At 35.6% G+C, this 23,454-nt stretch overlaps 1 protein-coding gene across 2 annotated transcripts in view; it reads right to left on the bottom strand.

The window, feature by feature from the left end:
• LOC123677651 (zinc finger protein 395) overlaps positions 1–17,805 on the bottom strand; it is a 91,440-nt gene extending 73,635 nt beyond the window's left edge. The window contains exon 1 of one of the 2 annotated variants that reach the window (XM_045614306.1): positions 16,768–17,805. In XM_045614306.1, the coding sequence (XP_045470262.1) occupies positions 16,768–17,157 (390 nt within the window). In that variant the 5' untranslated portion in view covers positions 17,158–17,805. The remainder of the gene's footprint in view (positions 1–16,767) is intronic. The other variant, XM_045614307.1, reaches the window with a different exon arrangement.
• Between the last annotated feature and the right edge of the window lie 5,649 nt (positions 17,806–23,454).

The raw sequence follows: 23,454 nt of genomic DNA, 5'->3' as shown, positions 1-23,454 counted from the left end.
CAACATGTGGTCGACCATTGTCATGCTGTTAAATCACTTTATCATGTCTCTTGTTGTATTGCGGCCGTTTTTCTTTCAATGCTCGGCTCAAACGCTTCAGTTGCGTTCGATAACAATCGCTTGTGATTGTTTTAGTCGGTTTCAACAACTGATAATACACTACGCCGAGCTGGTCCCACCAAATACTGAACATGACCTTGGAACCGTGAATATTCGGTTTGGCCGTCGACGTGTAAGTATGGCCGGGATATCCTTATGATTTTCTGCGCTTGGGATTTTTGTTTTCAGTTACAATGCGATTCAGAAATCCCTTCCGTCTTTGCCTTGCAAGCAGCTGTTCACAAGAAAACAAACGCCATTCAACATCTCTCGGCTTCAACTCGTACGACACCTAATTTCCTTCTTTCTGAATCATTCCCATGACTTTCAGGCGTTTTGAAATGGCTTGTTGCGTCACTTCCAATGTCCTGCCAATTCTTGTTGCGTTTGACATGAGTCTTGATCAAGTAATGCCTTCAATTATGCATTTTCGAAAACCTTCTCTCTTCCAGCTGGTCTTCGACGTCGAAATCACCGTTTTGAAGCGTTGAAACCACTCTCGGCACGTTCTTTCACTAATAGAGGCCTCACCATTGTCATTTGAGAGCATTTGATGAGCCTCAGCCGCAGATTTCTTCATATTGTAAATTAAAACCTCCCACAAATGAAGAAGATTTGGCATGTAAACTGACATGTTTTATCGAGAATAACTTTACGATGCAGACACAAATCGACTAATATTTCAATGGCGTTATGTGGTAGTCGAAATAGGTCGTAGATGTCATACAATAAGCTTAGGAATTTGTAAAAATGCCTAAGCTTATTGTATAACATCTACGACCTATTTATTTCTACTACCACTTACTGCTACAGCCATCTATTGCAAAACAGCGGAAGTAAAGTTGTACCTACACCTTATATAAATATCTTTATTAATATAAATATTTTTGAGAGGTTAGGACTTGATATCGTTGTAATCTGGGACTTGTAATTGGTTTCATAAAAAAAGCCCATTAGGGCGCCCCCCAAAATTTTAGGCTACGACCGCCCTTGAGCGACTTCAAATGTTTTTAGTGGAGCAATGGTAGAACAACCTAGTTATGATAATAGCCAACCTTCTGAAGGCAAATGACAATTAAAGAGCTAGAAGATGTTTTGGCTAGTAAGTAAGTTAGCCTAGTAACAAATTTTTGAAATGCTGAATTAGCAGCACAAAAAAGAACATAAACTAACACCACCTTGTTTCTTTCATAAAACCGAGACAATTGGGCAGATCTTTTTAAAAGAAAGCAGTTTAATTGAGGGTATATCAAAGATGTAACTGCAGATTCGTCTTAGAAATATTATTCAATATTAGTGTAAATAAGGTTATCATTGTATGGTGAAATTTGATATCAGGGTTGTTTCTGTTTGTTCAATAAATAAGGTTATCCTTCAAAATAAATGGCATCAAGAAAAAAATATAATTTTAGCGATTGTCGCAAGTTATATATTTAATATGGAAGAAAATAATATTAATCGTATGAGGAAGCAATATAATACACGAGAATATCTGCAGAATTATTGTAACGCGGAATGTCTCACATAAATTTCATGCAAATTTCAGCAAGCAATAAGAATAAACTTCGCTGAATGGAATTTATTTCGTGTTTGTTTTAATTTCGGGTCAGAAACGCATATCCACGAGGTCGAATCGTCATAGATGACAAATATTAAGGTCGCCGCAAGAATTTATTTTCAGACACCTGACATTGTACACTCCATTGCTGACTAAACATTTCTGATGCAATTTGGACGATAGTTTAGATGTTGTGACAATATTAAATACTTGTTTACCAAATACCCGGATGACCTAGTTCATTTGTAACAGAACCAAGGTATGTCGGATAACTTTCTGCAAAATAAGCAAGGTCGAAATTCAGCGTAACATGATAACTACACAATGAGAGAAATTTCTTTTTCTAGGAAGATTATTTTGTAACTATAACTATAAATTATTCATCTTAGCAGTGAAATTACGTTATCAAAAGTTTTCAGTATCGTTGTCCAATTGGCACTTTAGCCTTAAAATTAACTTCAACAAATGGTTAGGTTAGGTAGAGTAATAAACATAGATAGAGGGAGTATACGCAATTTTTACATGTCCCCAACATGGTTAGATTATGTTGTACTATTGTGATATATTTTCATATCCACAATTTTACTTTATGTATAGGAGGTTTTTTTCGAGGTATATAACTTTAAGTTGGCATTACTGTTCAAGATGGCGACTGATTTAACAGCTGTCAAGTGATTTATTCTCAGTTTGGTTTGGCAATTCATCATGAATAGACTCACGCCTGAACAACGCTTGCAAATAGTGCCATTTTATTTCGAAAATAATGGTTCTGTGCGGAATACGTATCGCGCACTACGTCCATTTTATTTTGTTTAGCGATGAAGCGCACTTCTGGTTGAATGGCTACGTCAACAAACAAAACTGCCGCATTTGGAGTGAAGCTAATCCTCAGGTGTATGTCGAAACACCGTTACATCCAGAAAAACTGACTGTTTGGTGCGCTTTATGGGCTGGTGTAATCATTGGTCCGTACTTCTTCAAAAACCATGATGGCCAGAACGTTACAGTCAATGGTGATCGGTATAGAGCCATGATTACTAACTTTTTCATTCCTGAATTGAACAACCATGATGTCCAGGAGCTGTGGTTCCAACAAGAAGGCGCAACATGTCACACAGCTCGTGCCACAATCGATTTATTGAAAGACACGTTTTGTGACCGCTTAACTTCACGTTTTGGATCTGTGAATTGGCCTCCAAGATCTTGTGATTTAATTCCGCTAGACTACTTTCTGTGGGGTTATGTAAAGTCATTGGTCTATGCGGATAGGCCACAAACCCTTGACCATTTGGAAGACAACATTCGCCGTGTTATCGCCGATATACCGCCACAAATGTTGGAAAAAATTGGACGTCCAGATTGGACTACATCCGAGCCAGCCGTGGCGGTCATATGCCAGAAATCATATTTAAAATGTAATGCCACAAGATTATCTTGCGGATAAATTAAATTCATGTCAATCGAATAATCCATCGTTGTTTTATTGCCTTTTAAAGTTCTATAGCCTTAAAAAAACACCCTTTATATTATATTGAATGAAATATATTTATCTGAGTGATTCCCGATTAAATATACAAATTTGAATGTTCGGAATCCGATAATTTTCCTAATTGTCGAATTTATAATATAATAAGCAGAATATTCATTATTTTCTGTATCTACCTGATGAAATCCAAGGTTTGGCAACTTTTGCTCTCCTAGTGTCATAGGTTGTTTCACGTCATTTGGCGAGCTTGAAGTTTGTTTTCTGAATTTCTGATATATTTAGGTATTAATTTCAATATATAATAATATTTGAGTCAATATGAAACGTTGATTTACTATGGGTCATAAGAAGTGCGTTCTTTGTGGAGAAATTCGCGAATTGAGTGAAATATCGTATCACTGATATGTTTTCATTTCCGCGCGCTTCTTGTCAAATGTGATTGTTCATGTTGGGGACAAAATTTGCTTACTGAAAATGACATATGCTCCCTCTGTCTATGATTATTACTCTACCATCATCAAATATAGACTCATTCAGATTTTATTCATTTTGAAATCATCGTTCTTATTGGAAAATACCTAGAGATAACGATACCTAATATTACAAATGAATTAATGAATTTGGTGTATGTTCTCTTCTTATCTTTAGTGCAAATAAAACATCCTTAAAATTAGGAATATTCGAAATTATTCACTGATGACAATGAACTTTTCTCAGAATGATGCAATATCCTTAAGGTATGTACCGGTCACAAATACTAGGTTTGTTCCTGATTTCTATCAGCAAGTTGGCATTTGACGCCAAAGGAAGTATGTACCTTCTAGGTCAAACTCAGCAAATATTCGTATAGAGGTTGATTTATATTTATTCATTGTTCTGATTAAGATGAATTATGCACGTGGGTAATCAATATTCCAGGCATGAAATTTTCAATCGTCTATATAAGTCGATTGCAGCCAAGACAATCCAGTTGCGCTATGCCTGGCATAAGGGAAATCAAGAACGTAATTATGAATCTATGCTAAGGTCGAAACGATCTGAGCTAATCGACATATCTCTCCTTAAACTGTAGTCACAGTCATTGCGCCAACCACTCAGCAAAATCTTGTTCCTACAGTTTTTGTATCCTGCCACACCTTTTATTAACTGATAACTGATATCGATTTTGCGAAATGTTAGCCTTGGCATGTGTCTAAGATCGTGTCATTAAACGAAGTTCAATACTACCTACTTTATGACGAAACTCAGTCTGTAGATGGATAATAGTTATTTATAATACAAGTGCAGAAGGCATTGATATTCTTCCACGAGTTCAAAATTCAAAAACGAGCCACGAAGTGGCGAGTTTTGGAATGAACGAGTGGTAGAATGAGCCTTCTGTACGAGTATTATACATTATTTTCTCTAATTCATTGCATTTTCATTGAAATTAATGAAATATTTCCATAAATATAATTTAGTGATTTTTGCATTGAAAAATGTTGGTTGGCCGAACTGATTTCTTTAAGGCAGATTGATGAATTGACAGATAAAGCCGTGGCGGAAAGTTCGGAGTGCCAACATAGAATAATAAACCATGAAAACTGTGCGTTTCTGATATATTCTCGCACGATTTTGTTCTACAAGATGTGGAAGAATGAACGGAATAACCACAGAATTAGAGAATAGTTATTTATAATACAAGTGCAGAAGGCATTGATATTCTTCCACGAGTTCAAAATTCAAAAACGAGCCACGAAGTGGCGAGTTTTGGAATGAACGAGTGGTAGAATGAGCCTTCTGTACGAGTATTATACATTATTTTCTCTAATGCATTGCATTTTCATTGAAATTAATGAAATATTTCCATAAATATATTTTAGTGATTTTTGCATTGAAAAATGTTGGTTGGCAGAACTGATTGCTTTAAGGCAAATTGATGAATTGACAGATGAAGCCGTGGCGGAAAGTTCGGAGTACCACCATAGAATAATAAAATATAACCATGAAAATTGTGCGTTTCTGATATATTCTCGCACGATTTTGTTCTACAAGATGTGGAAGAATGAACGGAATAACCACAGAATTAGAGAAAGACAGTTTCTAGCATTGCAAATGTTGCCACTAGTTCCCACACGCATTTGAGAACAGGAAGATTTCCGTTGAGGTTTTTCTGAATAGAGTGTGTAACCTTCATGGTTCACTTTTGAGGTTAGACGTGCTAGTATTTGTCGAGTTTGGCCTTTTCAACAATTCAAGTACAGGTAAAGGTACTTCCACTATGAGTTATTTTCCAAATAAATCAAGGAAATTGCATTGATTACTTATTCTTATCTTTTCTCGTCTTCATTGAGTCACTGAGCACAATTTTATTATGCTAAACGTTCTATTGGCGAATTTGAAGTCACCTCTAAGAGATTTCAAATGATTTATTTAAGAAAAAGAACGGTTCTTGACGTTCTTGTAGATTCTTAGAATATTAAAAAATTTAAAAGTTCCTTCATGGAAATTTTGAACCCCTTTATTGATTGATCCCATTACGTAGATTACGAAAATGCTTGCTGTTGGGTGATAACTCCATTATTTCAGAAATTATTTGTCAAAAACAGTAATTTAAAAAAAAAATTGTCATAATTTTTTCGAGGCTGCTATCTCTCCTGGACGCAAGATATGGACTTGAAACCTCATCAAGTTTTATATCAGAGCTCGATCTTCAAAAGACGTTTTTATTTGATTGGTCTGTGATGAATATAAAATTTTCCATACCTAACCCTTAGAAAATTGAAAAAAATTAAAAGTTCATTCATGGGACTATTGTACCAATTTATTGATTGATTCGACTATGTAGATCACGAAAATGCTTGCAGTTTGGCGATTAGTACATTATTTCAGAAATCATAGGTAAAAATCTGAAATTTTCGAAAAAAAAATTGATGAAACTCCCGAAGCTGCAACTTCTCCTGGACGTGAGCTACGCCCTTGAAACCTTACTATGTTTCAGATCAGAACCCGATATTCAAAAAACGTTTTTATTTGATGGATCTGTGATGAATATTTCAGGAGATATAACAATTTTTGTATTGAGATTCAATTTTTCCCAAATTTCGACTTCGAATTTTTCTCAAACTGTGAGGTCTACGAAAAAACGGTGAGCGGTGTTAGAATTGACGATCTCTAATCAACCAAATTCAAAGCTTACCCGAAAACTTTTCCACCTAATCAAGATTTACGTGAATTTGGTTTACAGTACGGAAAATTTGTCTCACCGAATAATTGATGTTTTTTTAATTTTAAAATTGTATCATTGCTATTGAAAAACCCATTATGTGCAGATTCTGTATAAAGACAGCATTTTACGATCGCATTGGTTGAAGCCAAAAAACTTCAATCATCCGATAGAACGAGGTCCAACTAAGTGCGTTCAATCTCCATCAATGGTTTCTTTTTAAGACTTTCAACTCTATATCATCCTGAGTTTTTCCTATACTCATCTCATGAGAAGCACATTCGGCGCCAGCTCCATTACGAACAAGTCCCTATCCCATTACCCAGAAGCAAGAAAGTACCATCGCAATTACCAACATACCATAAACTAATGCACTTTTGTTGTACGTACAATCAGAGCCATCAATCCTAACAAGCTTATCACATCCCCAAGGCCTGATCGGAATCAGCAACTAGATAGAGAAATCGGTAATCTTCATTCTATTCAGACAATAATTCACTGCTATGTAGTTCCTGCATGGCGTCGCTGATGCTTGTTGTGCAAAGGTGGTGAGAGAAAGGTATCGCATAATCGACCTCAAGACAGGTTGACTATTGCCTGGCTCTTGCGAAATATTTCTCAATCTCGCTGCATGCCACCATTCACCTCACTCGACCTCTTTTTAACTGTGCCATGCACTCGACTTCGAATATTTGTTTTAGAAACTGGAACACAGACTGAACGTTTTACTTACGCTTTTATCCGGATCTTTGTATGGTGATTAGGTAATCAGATATGCCAAGTTTAACACCTACTGAGGTTGAAGAGGAAAGTGTATCAACAGGAACAAAGGCATCGAGCACAATATCCGATATTTTAAGTTGACTCTTGGTTTTTCTTGAAATTCTTATCTTGGAGTGTTGGCAGCTTTGTATTAAGTATCCGGATATAGTGGGCGTCATCGAGAATTGAATATTATTATATCCTCATATGGGGATACAGATCTGGCAAGTCTGTATCTCACTCGGTATCTCAGGACACTAGCACAGCTAGCGATCGGCAGCTTAAATATGGTAAAGATTTCTCAGGGATTGCTCCTCATAGATATCCATAAAATACACCAGGTAGTAGTTCAGTAGTTGAACACCATGATTCAAAGAATTATTATCATTTCGTTGTATCAACACATCCTACAAAATATTCCCTAAAACTGATGATGTTGCAGACGTAACAGGCCAATTGAAAAGTACCATAGTAAAACACATTTTTTTGGCAAAATTCGATTTTATTATTCAACATAGTTGCTTTCGAGGGAGATACAGCGATTATAGCGATCTTACAACTTTTCGATACCATTTTTGTACTACGATTTGTCTTTCGCTTCAAAATACGCCTCAGTTTAGGCGATTACTTCTTCATTGGCGTTAAATTTCTTTCCAGCGAGCATTCTTTTGAGGTCTGAGAACATGGAAAAGTCGCTGAGGGCCAGATCTGACGAATACGGTGGATGCAGAAGCAATTCGAAACGCAATTCATGCAATTTTGCCATTGTTTCCATTGATTTGTGACTCGGCGCATTGTCTTGATGAAACAGCACCTTTTTTTCTTCAAGTGGGGCCGCTTTTTAACGATTTTATCCTTTAAACGTTCCCATAACGTTATATAATAATTGCTGTTGATGGTCTGGCCCTTTTGGAGGTAACAAATGAATATTAAACCTTGCGCATCCCAGAATACTGATGCCATAACCTTGCCAGCTGACTGTTGTGTTATTCCTCGCTTTGGATTCGGTTCATAGTGTGCAGTCCACTCAGCTGACTGTCGAATGGACTCCGGAGTAAAATTATGGATCCATGTTTTAACCATTGTCACATATCGACGCAAAAATTCTGGTTTATTGCACTTAAACAGCTTCAAACACTGCTCAGAATCATTAACACGTTGTTGCTTTTGATCGATTGTGAGCTCGCGCGGCACCCATTTTGCACACAGCTTTCTCATGTACAAATATTCGTGAATGGTATGATGTATACGTTCAGATGTCTGCTTCAAAAAATAACAAAATTATATGAAATGGATTTAGAAATAGCCAATGAAATAACCCTCGAATGTGAATTCAATATGTGGAAAAAGGAATTATCTGGGAGAAAATTGAAAATCGTATTGTTATTTTCAATGATCCACTTGATGCCACTCAAGACATGACCAATGTGTCTTAATAACAGCCTTAGTGACACGTAATTCAAAGGTTACATCAGAATTGAATTAGAAACTCTTCCAGAGTGATAAATCCTTTCTTTTCACCAGATTACCAAAACCTTATCCATCTTAATCTTCGCATTGCCTAACATCACCAAAACAGATCAAGATTGGAGGATCCTCATTGTTCGAAATGATGAGATTTTTCCCAATCCTTTCACCGAAATAACTTTCGAATTCCAACATTCTGCGGCCGGATTTGGATGTTGTTTACTAGCTGTGAATCTTCTAATTTAAAATGCAAATCTCGGTTTCGTCATCAATAACAGACTCTAAAATAACACTATCTCAGATATCGTATACTACGTTCGAAGAAACCGTACACAACGCTCTCTATATTTAGAGTGTGCCATTCATGAAAACGCTAAAGAATTTTCACAAGGGGTTATTATTTACTTTTCTTGTAGAATAACTTGACTCACTGAAGAATTTCTCAAATAAATATTATCTGTCAAGGATCCAATTTGGGGTTAATAATACTACGTATTTGCAGAATCGAAAAAGAAAAAAGATTTTTTCGAAAAAAGCTTTTTTTTGGCGTAATATCAAAAAATATATATGAGTCCTCATCGACACCATTTTTTCATAAGAATCCCATTAACTCATGAACCGTTGAGTTTTTACCCAAGGTATGGCATATTGCCGAAATTGCCATAAAAAAAGCTATCGAATGATGCAATAATATACTGGGTGTGCCATTTGAAATGAGGCAGTAGTTGTCTGTTTCCTGTATGTATCTGTATAACCGGAAGTTGTAGAGATCTGAATATATTTTAGGGAGAAAGGTTATTGTCTCATACCCCAATATGCAAATATTTAGCTCAAAATTATGATAAGTTTTCCATAAACGTCTAGAAGGCCATCCCGGTGGATCACCCTGTATAATAATTTTTATTTCCAATATTATAGATTTGTTTTAATGCACTTTCAAGTGAATGAATTGTTTTCAATACAAGAAATCTTCATCAATATCATAACTTTTTACAACTCACAACCATAAAACAACCATTCGAAACAATTCTCATTGCAGATGACTCCGACTTTCTCTTGCACGTCCACGTTAATTTCTATTTATCTATAAATTACCACAATATTGAATAATACGTGATCTTAAACACGCGGATGTGGATGCCTAGCACTTTAGTTGTAGACCTTTCTGCGCCATTTGGCAGATGAAACTCATTTGTGCTATTGAATCTATTGAATATACGAAATAACTGTAGTTTTCTTTTCACAATGGTCTTCGTGTAACAGTTTCTCTTCAAAACTTTCCTTTGATTGGATATCGAATGGAATAAACGTTATTACGAATCGTATTTAAAAAAAAGAACAGAAATTTGATCTATTGTAACTGACCCATCTTTGAATGAGGTCACGTTTCAATAATGACAAAATTTTGTCTGTTGGAAGTTTTGTTTTTTTATTATTCTAATATGTTACTTCTTCTTCAAAATATTGTTTTTTATATTACCTTTATCAGAAATTTTATTTTATTATTGAGTGAACACCTCATGAATGGCTAAATTTGAAAAATGAAATTGTAATAGCCCTTGAAAAACTAGCAGGTTCCGTTGTAAGTTAATAAATATTTAGTTATGCCTTGAAAAGAATGAAACGTCAATTTTCCATATCAACTGTACTTTTTAAGAGATCAAATTTGCTGAGATTCTACAGTATATGAAGATACTACAACAAAGGAAACCCCTCGGGAAACCCACAATAAAAATATTTTGATCAACACTCCATCAATAGATAGATATCGTAATAAAGTTCATGGAATTTATTCACACTATCATTCGAATAATGCACAATCTCCATGCATTGTTTCGCACTTTAAACAATCAGATCCATAAAATATTTCGAAATTACTTAGAACAATCGAGATCACACAAAAAAATGAGCAAATAGATAAAATGACGAAAATCTCTGGTACGATTACTAATACTGGGACATTTTTTGTTATGCAACGACCTTGATATCGAACAAAAGATGGTTTTATCGCCCCTGATGTCTATTAATTCACTGGGACAAGTTTATTGTCTGTACCAATCAAAGTCCATTTCTATTCACACTGATAAATGTGATTTTAATAAGTTCGAAAATAATAGATGAAAAATAGATTGATATATCGGACACATACAATAGCTGTATTCAACAAGTATGCAGTATGTATAGGAGGTGTAGGTACCTTTTGAATTGTTTGAGGGAAATTATCTCCCTCAGATTATTTGAGGGAGAGCTTATTCAGATTGATGAGGGAGCTTGAATCCTTTGTGTAAAAACTGTCTTGTTTTGACGAAGACTGAAGATAAAAGACTTTCAGTCCTCATCTATTGTTAGGGCAGGTATGAGCAAAGGTAGATTTTCAACTATTACGAGATGCACCTGTCTTCGTTGTAATTTGTTAGGGCTGCATAGAAATATTCTTTAAATAGTGTGTAGGGGCTCCTGAAGATATTTCAAGAAAGGTATACTAAACGCCTTGGCTAGATGTGACTTTGATATCTCAAGGGTCTGGATAAAAAAACATTGAAAATTATAAACTCAAAGCACCTCTATTTCAAGAAACTTTCAAACACTAAGCATAGTAAAATTTCATACGCAAAAGCAAAAGCGCTTTTTTTATCGAATAATACTCTTAAAACTAGAACAACACTATTATCTATTTCTATATAATAGAAATGCATCGAGAACAAACAAGATTGTCTAGTACCATTTGTTCATATTTAAATTGATTAAAAAAAATGAAGTTTGAGTTAATAGATTGTTGTTTCTACAGCCTCCAATATATCGAGTGATTTTCAAGTAGATACATTCAATTTCAATGATTTAATCGCAAATTAATAGTTTCAATTCAATTGAAACGCTACTTTTTATCGATGTTAAAATCGATGCGCCCTTTTAAAAAACGCATAATTCAGTAAAGAAATATATTCCACGTTTTTACGAATATTTTCTAACTGACAAAGAAACTGCAATTTTATTTCGAAAATAATGGTTCTGTGCAGAATACGTATCGCGCACTACGTCCATTTTGCCGTCGACAAAATCGTCCATCAGAGCAGTTAATTCGATTAACCATGGAACGTTTTTGCACCACGTTTACTCTTATTGATAAGTCGCATCCCCAGAGACGCCGTACGGTGCGTACAGAAGAAGCTATTGCAGCTGTAGAGCGTAGCATTGAGGAAGAGCCGAATGAGTCTATCCGCCATCGAGCACAGGAATTGGATCTGTGTCCATCCACTTTATGGAAGATTTTGCGGAAGGATCTTGGTTTGCGTGCTTACAAAATCCAACTCGTGCAAGAATTGAAGCCAAACGATCATCAAGTAAGGCGTAGATTCGTCGAATAGGCCTGAAATGAGAGCGATGAAGAGCACTTCGGGTTGAATGGCTACGTCAACAAACAAAACTGCCATATTTGGAGTGAAGCTAATCCTCAAGTGTATGTCGAAACACCGTTACATCCAGAAAAACTGACTGTTTGGTGCGCTTTATGGGCTGGTGGAATCATTGGTCCGTACTTTTTCAAAAACGATGATGGCCAAAACGTAACAGTCAATGGTGATCGGTATAGAGCCATAATTACTAACTTTTTCATTCCTGAATTGAACAACCATGATGTCCAGGAGCTGTGGTTCCAACAAGACGGCGCAACATGTCACACAGCTCGTGCCACAATCGATTTATTGAAAGACCGCCTAATTTCACGTTTTGGACCTGTGAATTGGCCTCCAAGATCTTGTGACTTAACACCGCTAGACTACCTTCTGTGGGGCTATGTAAAGTCATTGGTCTATGCGGATAAGCCACAAACCCTTGACCATTTGGAAGAAAACATTCGCCGTGTTATTGCCGATATACGGCCACAAATTTTGGAAAAAGTCATCGAAAATTGGACATCCAGATTGGACTACATCCGAGCCAAACGTGGCGGTCATATGCCAGAAATCATATTTGAAATGTAATGCCACAAGATTATCTTCGGCCATCTAGCGAACAACCCAAACATTCGAAAACAAACTGATTCACGTAATATCCCTGAAAAGTTATCAAATCCTGCGTTCAACATGTGCCTTTCCAAAACGTCTTAACGCGTCCTACCAAAACGGCCTCCCCGGATTGCTTCAACAAAAACAGATACGATCATCACGCCGGTTCCGTCCATGCGCTCTGCGATCCGCCTCTAGTAGCGATGATGCTCGGCTTCGGCAGAATGTAAACAAGTTACAGCGGCCCAATTCCACATCCTGCTGCCTCGACCAAGGAGATACGAGGAACAAACAAGTGGGTCGATTGTAGACGTAGGTACGTGTCGCGGCCAACTATGATCACGTTTCTACGCAGTTTACGCAGCAACATTTAGGCCTGCACAGCCTGCTACGCCTCGTGGGGAGCCGGTTTCCGAATGGATTTCGTTGAGGAATCCGATCTTGAGAAGGATGAGGAGGATACGAATGAAAGTTTTTTTGATCAAAACAGCTTCCAACGTTAATTTCGGTGAGATTAAGAGAACGTGATTGACGGTGCTGGAGAGAAAGTAATCCACCTTAGGGAGAATGGGGAGTATTGAGCCGGAGGATTATAAGTACAGGATGAATATTGAGTTTTACGAAACTTTGAAAGTGATTTTTGGGATTTCTACCCAGAACGATTATCATAGGAATTTTCCATTTTGATTTCTTCCTTTCACATTTAATAATTAAAACTTTGCTCAACAGGTTCCGGGCCCAGTCAGTAAAAATACAGTTTCCTTGAAAATTTTGACTTTAAAGAGTGATACATGGACTCCAATGTTTCTCTAACTTTTCAATACATTCTTTGCAGAAGGATTCTTCTTTGCTTTCTAAATAGGCTCGAACCTTGGCAATTACTTCTTCATTAGAGCCAAATTTTTCCCTCTAGAGCTCTTTTAAACCGTTGTTTTTGATGGAGCAGTGTCTGAATGAAACTTCTCAAGCCTTTTACAGTATGTTTTCTTATAGGTTTACACGAAACTCGTTCCTATGAATTTCAAACAACAACTTAAGTGTGTAGCGTCACTTAACCCTTCCATTGTGAAATTTTGACACGCATCTTAACTCATTTTATTGTAGAAAATATCGAAATTTGCCTTGACGTCGACGCAAACTGTTTTCCTTCACGTGATAACAGTTTTGATGTTTTTAGAGGTTTTTTCTGCATATTCAATACCATATTTTTGTCAAATCAACACGTCACTCAATATGTCTAGGACCTGGCGCAGAGATCGCACCGTCAGTGCCATACCACATTATTTTCATTGGCGTATTAAAATTTGGAAAATAAACTTACGACGGGATCCAGATATTGAATTTTAAATGACGCTATATTCGTGGTTGTTTAAAAATGGATAAAAACGAGTGTCGTGTATTGATAAAACACTGTTTTCTGATGGAAAAAAATACTGAACATACAAGCATGTCTTGACAAGTGTTTTTCAGACTGCTCCATCAACAACAACAGTTAAAAGGTGGTATCATGAATTTAAATTTGGTTCTAAAGAAGATTGACGAGGTTAAAGCCTATTTCGAAAACACAGACGAATCTATCTACAGCTTAGAACATTAGCAAGAGGAACGGATATCGCCTCATAACTGATGCATTTGTTTTGATGCCAACATTCGTCACTCCTTGTCTAACGGGACACTATAGCAGTAGCGTTACATAATTTAATTAATTTCGAAATTATCATTTGATGCTTAAAAATAGTTTACAATCTGATTTATTCATAAAAATTCTTTCGTGATTCAATAGGGCCAATGTTTTTCTCAATTTAATGATTTAGCTATTGTGAAGTTAGGAAGAAGGGTTTCCTGATAAAACATTCAACAATCAAATCAGGATTCTCCACGCCTATGGCTCGCACACACAATCGGATAACTCGATTGTGATTGGCGACACTAAACTTGCATCTCTCTTGTATTCGGAATCGAGCACAAATGTTTACTTTCCGTTTCTTCTATCCATATTTTAAGATCTACAGAAAAGATATTGTAAGGTGAGAGAAACGTTAAAGGTGACTATGTTGACAATTGAAGTCGAATTTTTAAGAAACAAACGTGTTTGTACTGGTTCTGCCAATAGGAACGTTTTGGAATAAACCGAATCCAAAAATCGATCTGACAAAATCTGTCCTTCAACTGTTTCCAATAGGGGGTAATAAGTAGTTCGCCGAAATTGTCAATCACGTGTCATGTTCAAGAACGTGTTTCATTTTATTGATTCCAAATGTTGGCACCCATTTCAAAATCGATTTCGTAACTTTCTATCACTCGTAATAAAATCTTGATTGTTATTTCCCAATCACAATAAGAATTAGGCGTTTATTTGACCTAGATAGAAGTCACTTTCCAATCATAAATTTTGGGTTTGTCACTTCCTCCAATCATTTCATTCCCATTTTTCACATCTCCAAAGGAAACGCCTCATGATAAAATTAAGTGTGTGTTGATTTTTTTTTCTCCGTACAGGATGCAAGTGTTTGCAACGCTTCATTTATCTACCTGATGACTGCTTTTCATTACGAAACTACTGGAACCGATGACCAAGTTCTCAAATAACTGTTCCATTGAATGTTTCAGCAGAAGAACCTTGAACTTCCGTTAAAAGACCTGAGGAGTGCCGCTACTGAACACAAAACCGTTCACTTCTCAAAATCATACCGCCAATTTTCTGGAGAAATGGTCCCATAAGTTAATTTTGTGGTGATTACAAGAAAGGTGTTTAAAATAACTCCTCTACGTAATTTTTTTACACTACATCCGTTAGTTGCTCTCCCGGTCATATTTTCAACTTATTTCCGGTTAAATCAACATAACAAATGCATAACAATAGGCACCTTTGTCTACAAGCGTAACAATTTGTTTAAAACAAGGGGAATCGTGATGATATATGAGTTGGAACAATAGAATGTGAGTTTTTCAACTCAAGAGGTACGATTTGAATTGAAAAAAAGTGTTCCAATGTGTGCATTTGATCACACGAAATCATAAATGATTGCCAAGTTGAAATTGTAGAAGATTTATTTCGCCATGGATTATTATTCCTTGAAATTGATCAAATTGGCAGATTTACAGCATGTAAATTTTTTCTACATTATATACAGAAGCGACATAAGTCTTATTTTAATTATTGAATCGGTATACGCCTCATAAACACATTATAAATAAACAATAGATTTAATTTGGCCAAAAAAATATTTCAACTATTGTTAACATAACCTTGTAGGTGTTTGGCATTCATAGCTCAATAAACAAAAATACGTTTTATGGTCTGATTTGGTCAGCGAATGGTGTAGGAATTTCAGAGAAAGTTTTCCTTTCACAAAAATTGATCTTCAGTGCAGTGTGAATAGTAAATGAGTTTTTGAATTCATTGCTTATTTGTTGGTATCTACGTTTTAAGAGTTTTGTAAGACATTCACTTCCTTGCTGAGACTATTGTCTAAATAAGGGCTCAAAAATTAATTAACCTTCATACTATATGAAGTTATCTGAAATTAATTCGAAACGTATTAAGGATGATAAGGAAGAATGCTAGCCATCATGTAAAATAAACAATAACACTATACTACTGGCTGATGAATTTATAAATAGTTCTAGACTGATAGTTGTTTGAATCTCATCATATCTTCTGAAATTTCCAAGCTATAATGATTTTTATAATGCATATTATTATGGTCTATGCAATCGTACAAAACTGGAACTTTTGGAAAAATGCAGGTTAAACCTGAAAATATTCAGTAAAACTTCTCATTCGAAATGGCGAAAGTTTTATTTCACTTGAAAAAATGAAACAATTTTTTTCGTGTAATTTTATTAAAATTTTTTCTTTCAGTCAGTATTCTCAATTTTCTGTGAGAATTCCAATTCTGACGTTCGTTGAAAAGTTGTCCAATCTCATTCTATGAATTTTGTAATTTCTAGAGCAATATCCAAATGTTGTTCTCCAAACAATTAAATAATTCTGTGGACGTAAACCCTTTAGAAGTTCAAGTTGCCAGGTACTTTAGGTACATTCATAACAGACAACTGACCTTCGCTCACATTTCTCAAGAATTTGAGTTTCGTATTAAAAAAAAATTTTTTTTTGATGAAGTGTTCTATGATCCAAATCACGTAGATTTTTTTTTTCGATGATTTTTCAGATGAAACGTACCTCGTTGCCTGAGGGGTGGATTCTTATCAGTACTTCGTCCGTCTCCACGTAATGTTTCAAGACTTCACCACAGTTTTCTCTGCCATTATGGGTAACAAAAACTTTTTGTCCTTTAACAAGTTCAAGACCGAGCACAGATTGGAAGCCGGGTCCGATCAAGTTACCCTCGAAAAACTCACAACTGGTACGTCCCAAATTGCCTTGCCTAGAGTCAAACTTCACTGTATATCGCGTATAGGGGGTGAGATTGATACAGTTATTGTTGGAAGAGCAATTAGCTGGGGTTTTCACTGCCTGTATAACACCAGAGTAGTATTTACCATCCTCACCAGGAGCACACACTCGAGTACCGATTATAGACCTTTTGGCCAATCTCTTTCCAGTCGACATCTCGAGCGTTAACACTTTTCCGTTTCAAGAAAAAATTCAAAACACGCTTCGTGATATAAAGTTCTCTGGTTAGTTTTCACAGAACAACATCATCCGTAAAGTACAACCTGCGAACCATCAGTTTTTGCACAGATTGTTGAGTGTAGGTGAAGCACTGTATTGAACTATGACCAATCAATTGAACAACTTTTCCTTGATACACATTACCGTAACGAAAACTCATAATCATAATAGATCAAGAGGGCTATGCTCAGGGATACTGTAGCAAAGCAAAACAGCTGAACACTGACTGCCGATTTCGAGCCGGCCGGCAAGCGTAACATCAGCTGATTGTAGTCAACGTGAACGCGCATTCCATCTCCCTTCCTCTGTTCGATTTTGGAAAGAGAAAACTATAGAAGGACGCTTCGAAAATTCCTCAGAATGCCGGTGTAGCGGCCCGGCCACAGCTGATGATAACAACAAAACCACGTGATGGTAGGGGGAGCTTGCGATTCGCGAAACGAGTTTGACCTACATTCCACTATTCCATACTAGGATGGTGGGGGAAAGGTCGACAAAATACGGGATTGTTGTTCCCGGTTCCTGATTTTGGCCGGCTTTGTTTGTCAACTATTTGGTTATCAGTTTTTCTGTTGACATTTGTACACCGGTGTTTTGTAGAGGAAGAATAGAAGCCGAAAGGTCAGAAGAAATAAGCTGTACACATTCACCAGCGTTAGAATTATTCTGCTCATAAGCTTCTTATCGATTCCCCCTCCTTGCAATATCCTTGGGAAATCGGTAAACAATAATATATCGCAATTTCGTTCTCAACATTCCTTGACGATTTACTAGCTATGCAACTTGAAATACACCTGTAGTAATTGTCGGTTGCACATTATCGAGATACTGAATATCTGATAAATCCGACGTGAAGGACCAAAAACTACTTATCGCATAATGATAAAGGAACAAGGTTGATTGTTATCAAGCGGTGTGGGATGATCGAATTATCGAAAATGATAGATCCATATTCAGTTCGTATATATCTTTACGATGTCATCTGAAATTTTCCATTTCATACTTCTTGTATTCGTTTGTTGTTGGTTCGTTAAATTTAAAACAGATAAAACACATCCAAATATTTAGAAAGCTCTGAAAATATCTATGTATTATTATTGTTATCCTGTTTCCATGTCTATAGAATTTTTGAAGACATAAGACCATGTCGATAAAATCTATGCATTGCGCCATACAATTTTGAGAGTTATGCAACATAGAATACACAAATTTGTCATTGTATGTTGCTTGAGTGTTCATTACCAGTTCGTAATCCTGGATGAAGTTTTTAAAAATATGTAGGAACATTTTCTTCAGGGAATATTTCCGAAAAACAGAATTCACAAGTTTAATCCTCTATCTTTGGGAATTAATGCATTTTTCTGATATTAGTTCCAGTTTTCTTTGAGTGGATTTTTTATGGATTATTACACACACATATCATAGTACACGTATGATGTGTAGCCCGCAAACATAAACCAGGGGTTCGATTGTCTATAGGAAAATAGAAAGTATCTGCTTACAAGGCAAGGATGGAAGGGATTTCTGCCTCACATTGCGACTGGGGACAAAAAATGGGTTCATTGTTCATTACGATATTCCCAAGCGCAGAAAATCATAGGGATATCCCGGCCATGCTTCCCAGTGGAATTAATATAAACTTAATTACTGTAACAGAACTAGAATGAACCTTTTTGATCAGAGAATGTCAACAAGAGTATAAAACCCAATTTTAAGCTTCTGATAGGCCTAGAAGTAGGGATAAATATATCAAACTGGACATATGAAGCAGCGCATACGCCATTTCGTACCAGCAAGTATAGCTTGCACAATCATAAAACTCGTTTTTATCCATTTTTCAAACAACAACAAATGTAGCATTACCTTCAATATCTAGATCCAGACTTGGTACTATTGAGAAAAAATTGGAATGGCACTGGCCATCTGTACGCTAGGTTCGGTACTTTATTGAGTGACTTGTTTTATGACTCTCAATTACAGAAATCTTCACACTAAATTTCATTTTATTCTGAATGAGCATATTGAAACGAAAAATTACCTTTTTTTATTTCCAGTCGAATTAGGAAAAATAGTTTTTCCAGACACATAAGTACTGACCAAGTTTTCCATTTCCAAATTTTCCAGATTCCGTTAGGTGAAAATTACAGGCTGCTCAGATTTAAAAAAAAAATTATAATTAAGGGACCGACTTCCATTTATAACCTCGACGATCAATAAAATTGTACAAGATAAGCAATTATAAATAACTTAAAGTCATTATTCAAATTTCAAATGCCTAAAATCGCCTGAAAGAATTGATGTAGATTGTAGGTTGAATTGTTGGTTGCAGAGGTGGTCTTCAATATGGCGAAATCAGTTTCCACAAGCGTAAATGGATTTTGGTTTCGGAAAATAAAAAGAAATCGAAAATTTCAGATATTTGGGCAAATTGATTGATCCTCTGGAAAAATCTCAAAAAAATATAAGTTATTTATCTTCATAAATAATATATATATATATATGAATGATTAAAAAAAAAAAACGAAAAATACTAAACTTTACTTTATGTTCTTCCTGATGTTAAATAAAATATAAGTTGAGAGAGTACAAACCCTAATTTATCATTGAAAAAGCTTGCCTAATGATTGTCATCAAGTTAACACAAATCATCTCTGTACTCACGCGGAGTATAAACATCATTTGTCATTCAGTTTGTTTACAGTGTTCAATCGAATAAAGAATCTCAAATTTTGCATTGCAAATTGAATATTGTTTGCCGAAGCACTGAAGATGTTACATTAATATACATTATACATGCGTAAGAAAGTCACAGTGAATTCAAAAACAGTCATGATTTGGTGGATGATCTGTCTTGATCTAATCGTGCATCAACATCTTCACTCTTCTTAACAGCTTGAATATTGAAAATGTGGAAAAAGTGTTGTTGGTTTCCTAAAACTGTCAATGTAGTAATATTGTTTATTTAAGGATATACCTACCACCGATTTTATTTGAACTTACATCAAAGAGTTTTGTGAAACCTGTATACATTTCTGTAACTTCATGAAACAATTGTGCCTTTTTCGGACTTTATTGGAGGATTACCAATGGCTTACAAGTATTTTTCTCGACTTTCATCAACCAATATTGACATTAAACAGTTAACGTACCTAATTGCAAGAGTTGATACAACGATTGCTTGACGTTTCAAAATTCATTTCTCTTATTTGGTATTAAAGTCGTTCAAAAATCTATCAACACGGTAATAAATATCCAAATTCTTCCTATAAATCCTACTGATTGGAAGTTTCACAATTTTTTTCAGGTACAATAGTAAATTCGTATTCGTGCGTTAAATTCTGTATAGTTGAAAAGAATATTGATGAGCACATATGGCGTGTTGCCATGTTTGAACAATTAAACATTAAACTCTAGTGGATTTTTCTACGGTTCCTTCAGAATGAGATATTTCAAGATTGGTTGAATTCGGTAGTTGGTAGATTATTGATTCACCGAATAAATATTACATTTTTGGTTATCCCAAAAAATGAAATACAAATAAATCGACAATTATAAAAACATCATCTCAGAACTATAGTATATTATTTCATTAGGAGGAGAAGTCACTTTTCATGGCAAATATATTGTATAATTTGAAAATCTTGAGTTACTTTCATGATCTTCTCAGAAACACCCTGTACATTTTAGATCCAAACCGCAAACAGTCTTATAATACTACGTATTTGCAAAATCGAAAAAGAAAAAAATTTTTCGAAAAAAGCTTTTTTTGCCGAAAAATTCATCCTCATCGCCATCATTTTTTCATAAAAATCCCATTTATTCATGAACCGTTGAGTTTTCACCTAAGGTATGGCATATTGCTGAAATTATAATCAAAAAAGGTATCTAATGTTGCAATAATATACTGAGTGTGGCATTTGAAATAAGGAAGTAGTAGTCTGCAGTATAACAGAAAGCTGTAGAGATCTGAAAATAATTCAGGAACAAAGATCATTGTCTCAAACCTTAACATGCAAATTTTCAGCACAAAATTTCGATTAGTTTTTCATGAACTAATCTAGGCCATCGCGGTGATCACCCTGTATTGCAGATCGGTTACAGCAAAGAATATTCATAAAGTACAAGTTTTTAAGTGGTTAAACTTAAGTCAATAATCAATGTTGACCTTCACTCCATGTGTTCAATGTACATCCAGAGTTCAATCGAGTTGGCCAAAATGTCAACAAAAATCGTCAGGATTTTTTTTCGTCGTTTAGTTAATTTGTACAAAAACATCAGAATTTTCTTCGGCAAACAATTGATGTGGAGCTAAGCTTGCAGATGACACACATCAGGTAAAAATTTATCATGGAGAAAAATAATTCAATTATCTCAAAAGTGTCGTAGGTATATTTCTTTTTTGTTCAGCTATATTATCGTAACCTGCACAAATCTTGTAAGATGAATTGTTTATTTTCCTTTGATTTCTGAAGAAAATATGATTAAATTTTGCCCCGTAGTCTAAGAAGAAATAAAAATTGGAATTTCAATTTCTTTTTCGAATCATATAAATCACTTGTTTCTCATATGTTGCCATAACTAGAGGCTTAAATGTTTGTAATTCATCAATTCATTTATTCTTCCGATATATTCTTCCTCATATCCTTGAAATATCTTTCTACTAACAATAGAACAACAACTCGTGCATCTCAACAAGACATCAAGACAAAGAGGAAAAAAAAATTTTAATTACTCAGAATCAAGAATGTGATGCGTACCTATACCTACGTGACAAACTTGAGATATATTCAAAGATATAAGGCAAACACCATGCATTTTAAAACCAAAAACACACAAAGGCTTACTATTTTTTCAGTTCAACCTTGCTTTTTTTCATGAAATTCTCCTCACAATATATCGAACATTTCGCTCAAGCTTTTTAAGAGGGAATGAATAATTTAATGATGTTAATTACGTGAAGGGTAAAATTGAGGGGTTGTTCTCAGAACAGAGTTGTAAAGGGTGTTTTTTTTTGGAGCTATAGAACTTTAAATTGCAATAAAACAACGATGGATTATTCGATTGACATTAATTTCATTTATCCGCAAGATAATCTTGTGGCATTACATTTTAAATATGATTTCTGGCATATGGCCGCCACGGCTAGCTCGGATGTAGTCCAATGTGGACGTCCAATTTTCGATGACTTTTTCCAACATTTGTAGCCGTATATCGGCAATAGCACGGCGAAGGTTGTCTTCCAAATGGTCAAGGGTTTGTGGCTTATCCGCATAGACCAATGACTTCACATAGCCACACGGAAAGTAGTCTAGTGGTGTTAAATCACAAGATCTTGGAGGCCAATTCACAGCTCCACAACGTGAAATTAGGCGGTCACCAAACGTGTCTTTCAATAAATCGATTGTGGCACGAGCTGTGTGACATGTTGCGCCGTCTTGTTGGAACCACAGCTCCTGGACATCATGGTTGTTCAATTCAGGAATGAGAAGTTAGTAATCATGGCTCTATACCGATCACCATTGACTGTAACGTTCTGGCCATCATCGTTTTTGAAGAAGTACGGACCAATGATTCCACCAGCCCATAAAGCGCACCAAACAGTCAGTTTTTCTGGATGTACGGTGGTTCGACATACACTTGAGGATTAGCTTCACTCCAAATGCGGCAGTTTTGTTTGTTGACGTTGTCATTCAACCAGAAGTGCGCTTCATCGCTAAACAAAATAAAATGGACGTAGATAGTGCACGATACGTATTCCGCACAGAACCATTATTTTCGAAATGAAATTGCACTATTTGCAAGCGTTGTTCAGGCGTGAGTCTATTCATGATGAATTGCCAAACCAAACTGAGAATAAATCATTTGACAGCTGTTAAATCGGTCGCCATCTTGAACAGTAATGCCAACTTAAAGTTATATACCTCGAAAAAAACACCTGTTACATCATATTTATTTTCTGTCCGTCAGGTTGTTAAACACCAAAACTTTCCAACAATAAAACCCTAATATTGGGTAAGTCGAAATTTTGTGTTCCTGATAATCTTATAACTTCAAATTCATTGAGGATGAAATGTTGTATTCAAATTTAGAATAATAATTCCAAATTTCGTGTAAAATTCCATATTGATCTCTTCAACAGAACCAGACAAAATTCAAGAAGAAAATCAAAAAAAAATTGTCAATATTTCCTTGTCAACAGAAACAACTAAGTTGAGCTTTCGATTTTGCCTCATT

The sequence above is a fragment of the Harmonia axyridis genome, chromosome 4 (assembly GCF_914767665.1).
Source record: "Harmonia axyridis chromosome 4, icHarAxyr1.1, whole genome shotgun sequence".
In the NCBI taxonomy this organism is placed as follows: domain Eukaryota; kingdom Metazoa; phylum Arthropoda; class Insecta; order Coleoptera; family Coccinellidae; genus Harmonia; species Harmonia axyridis.
Note: the sequence above shows the minus strand (reverse complement) of the source record. Positions and strands in the feature narration are given on the sequence as shown.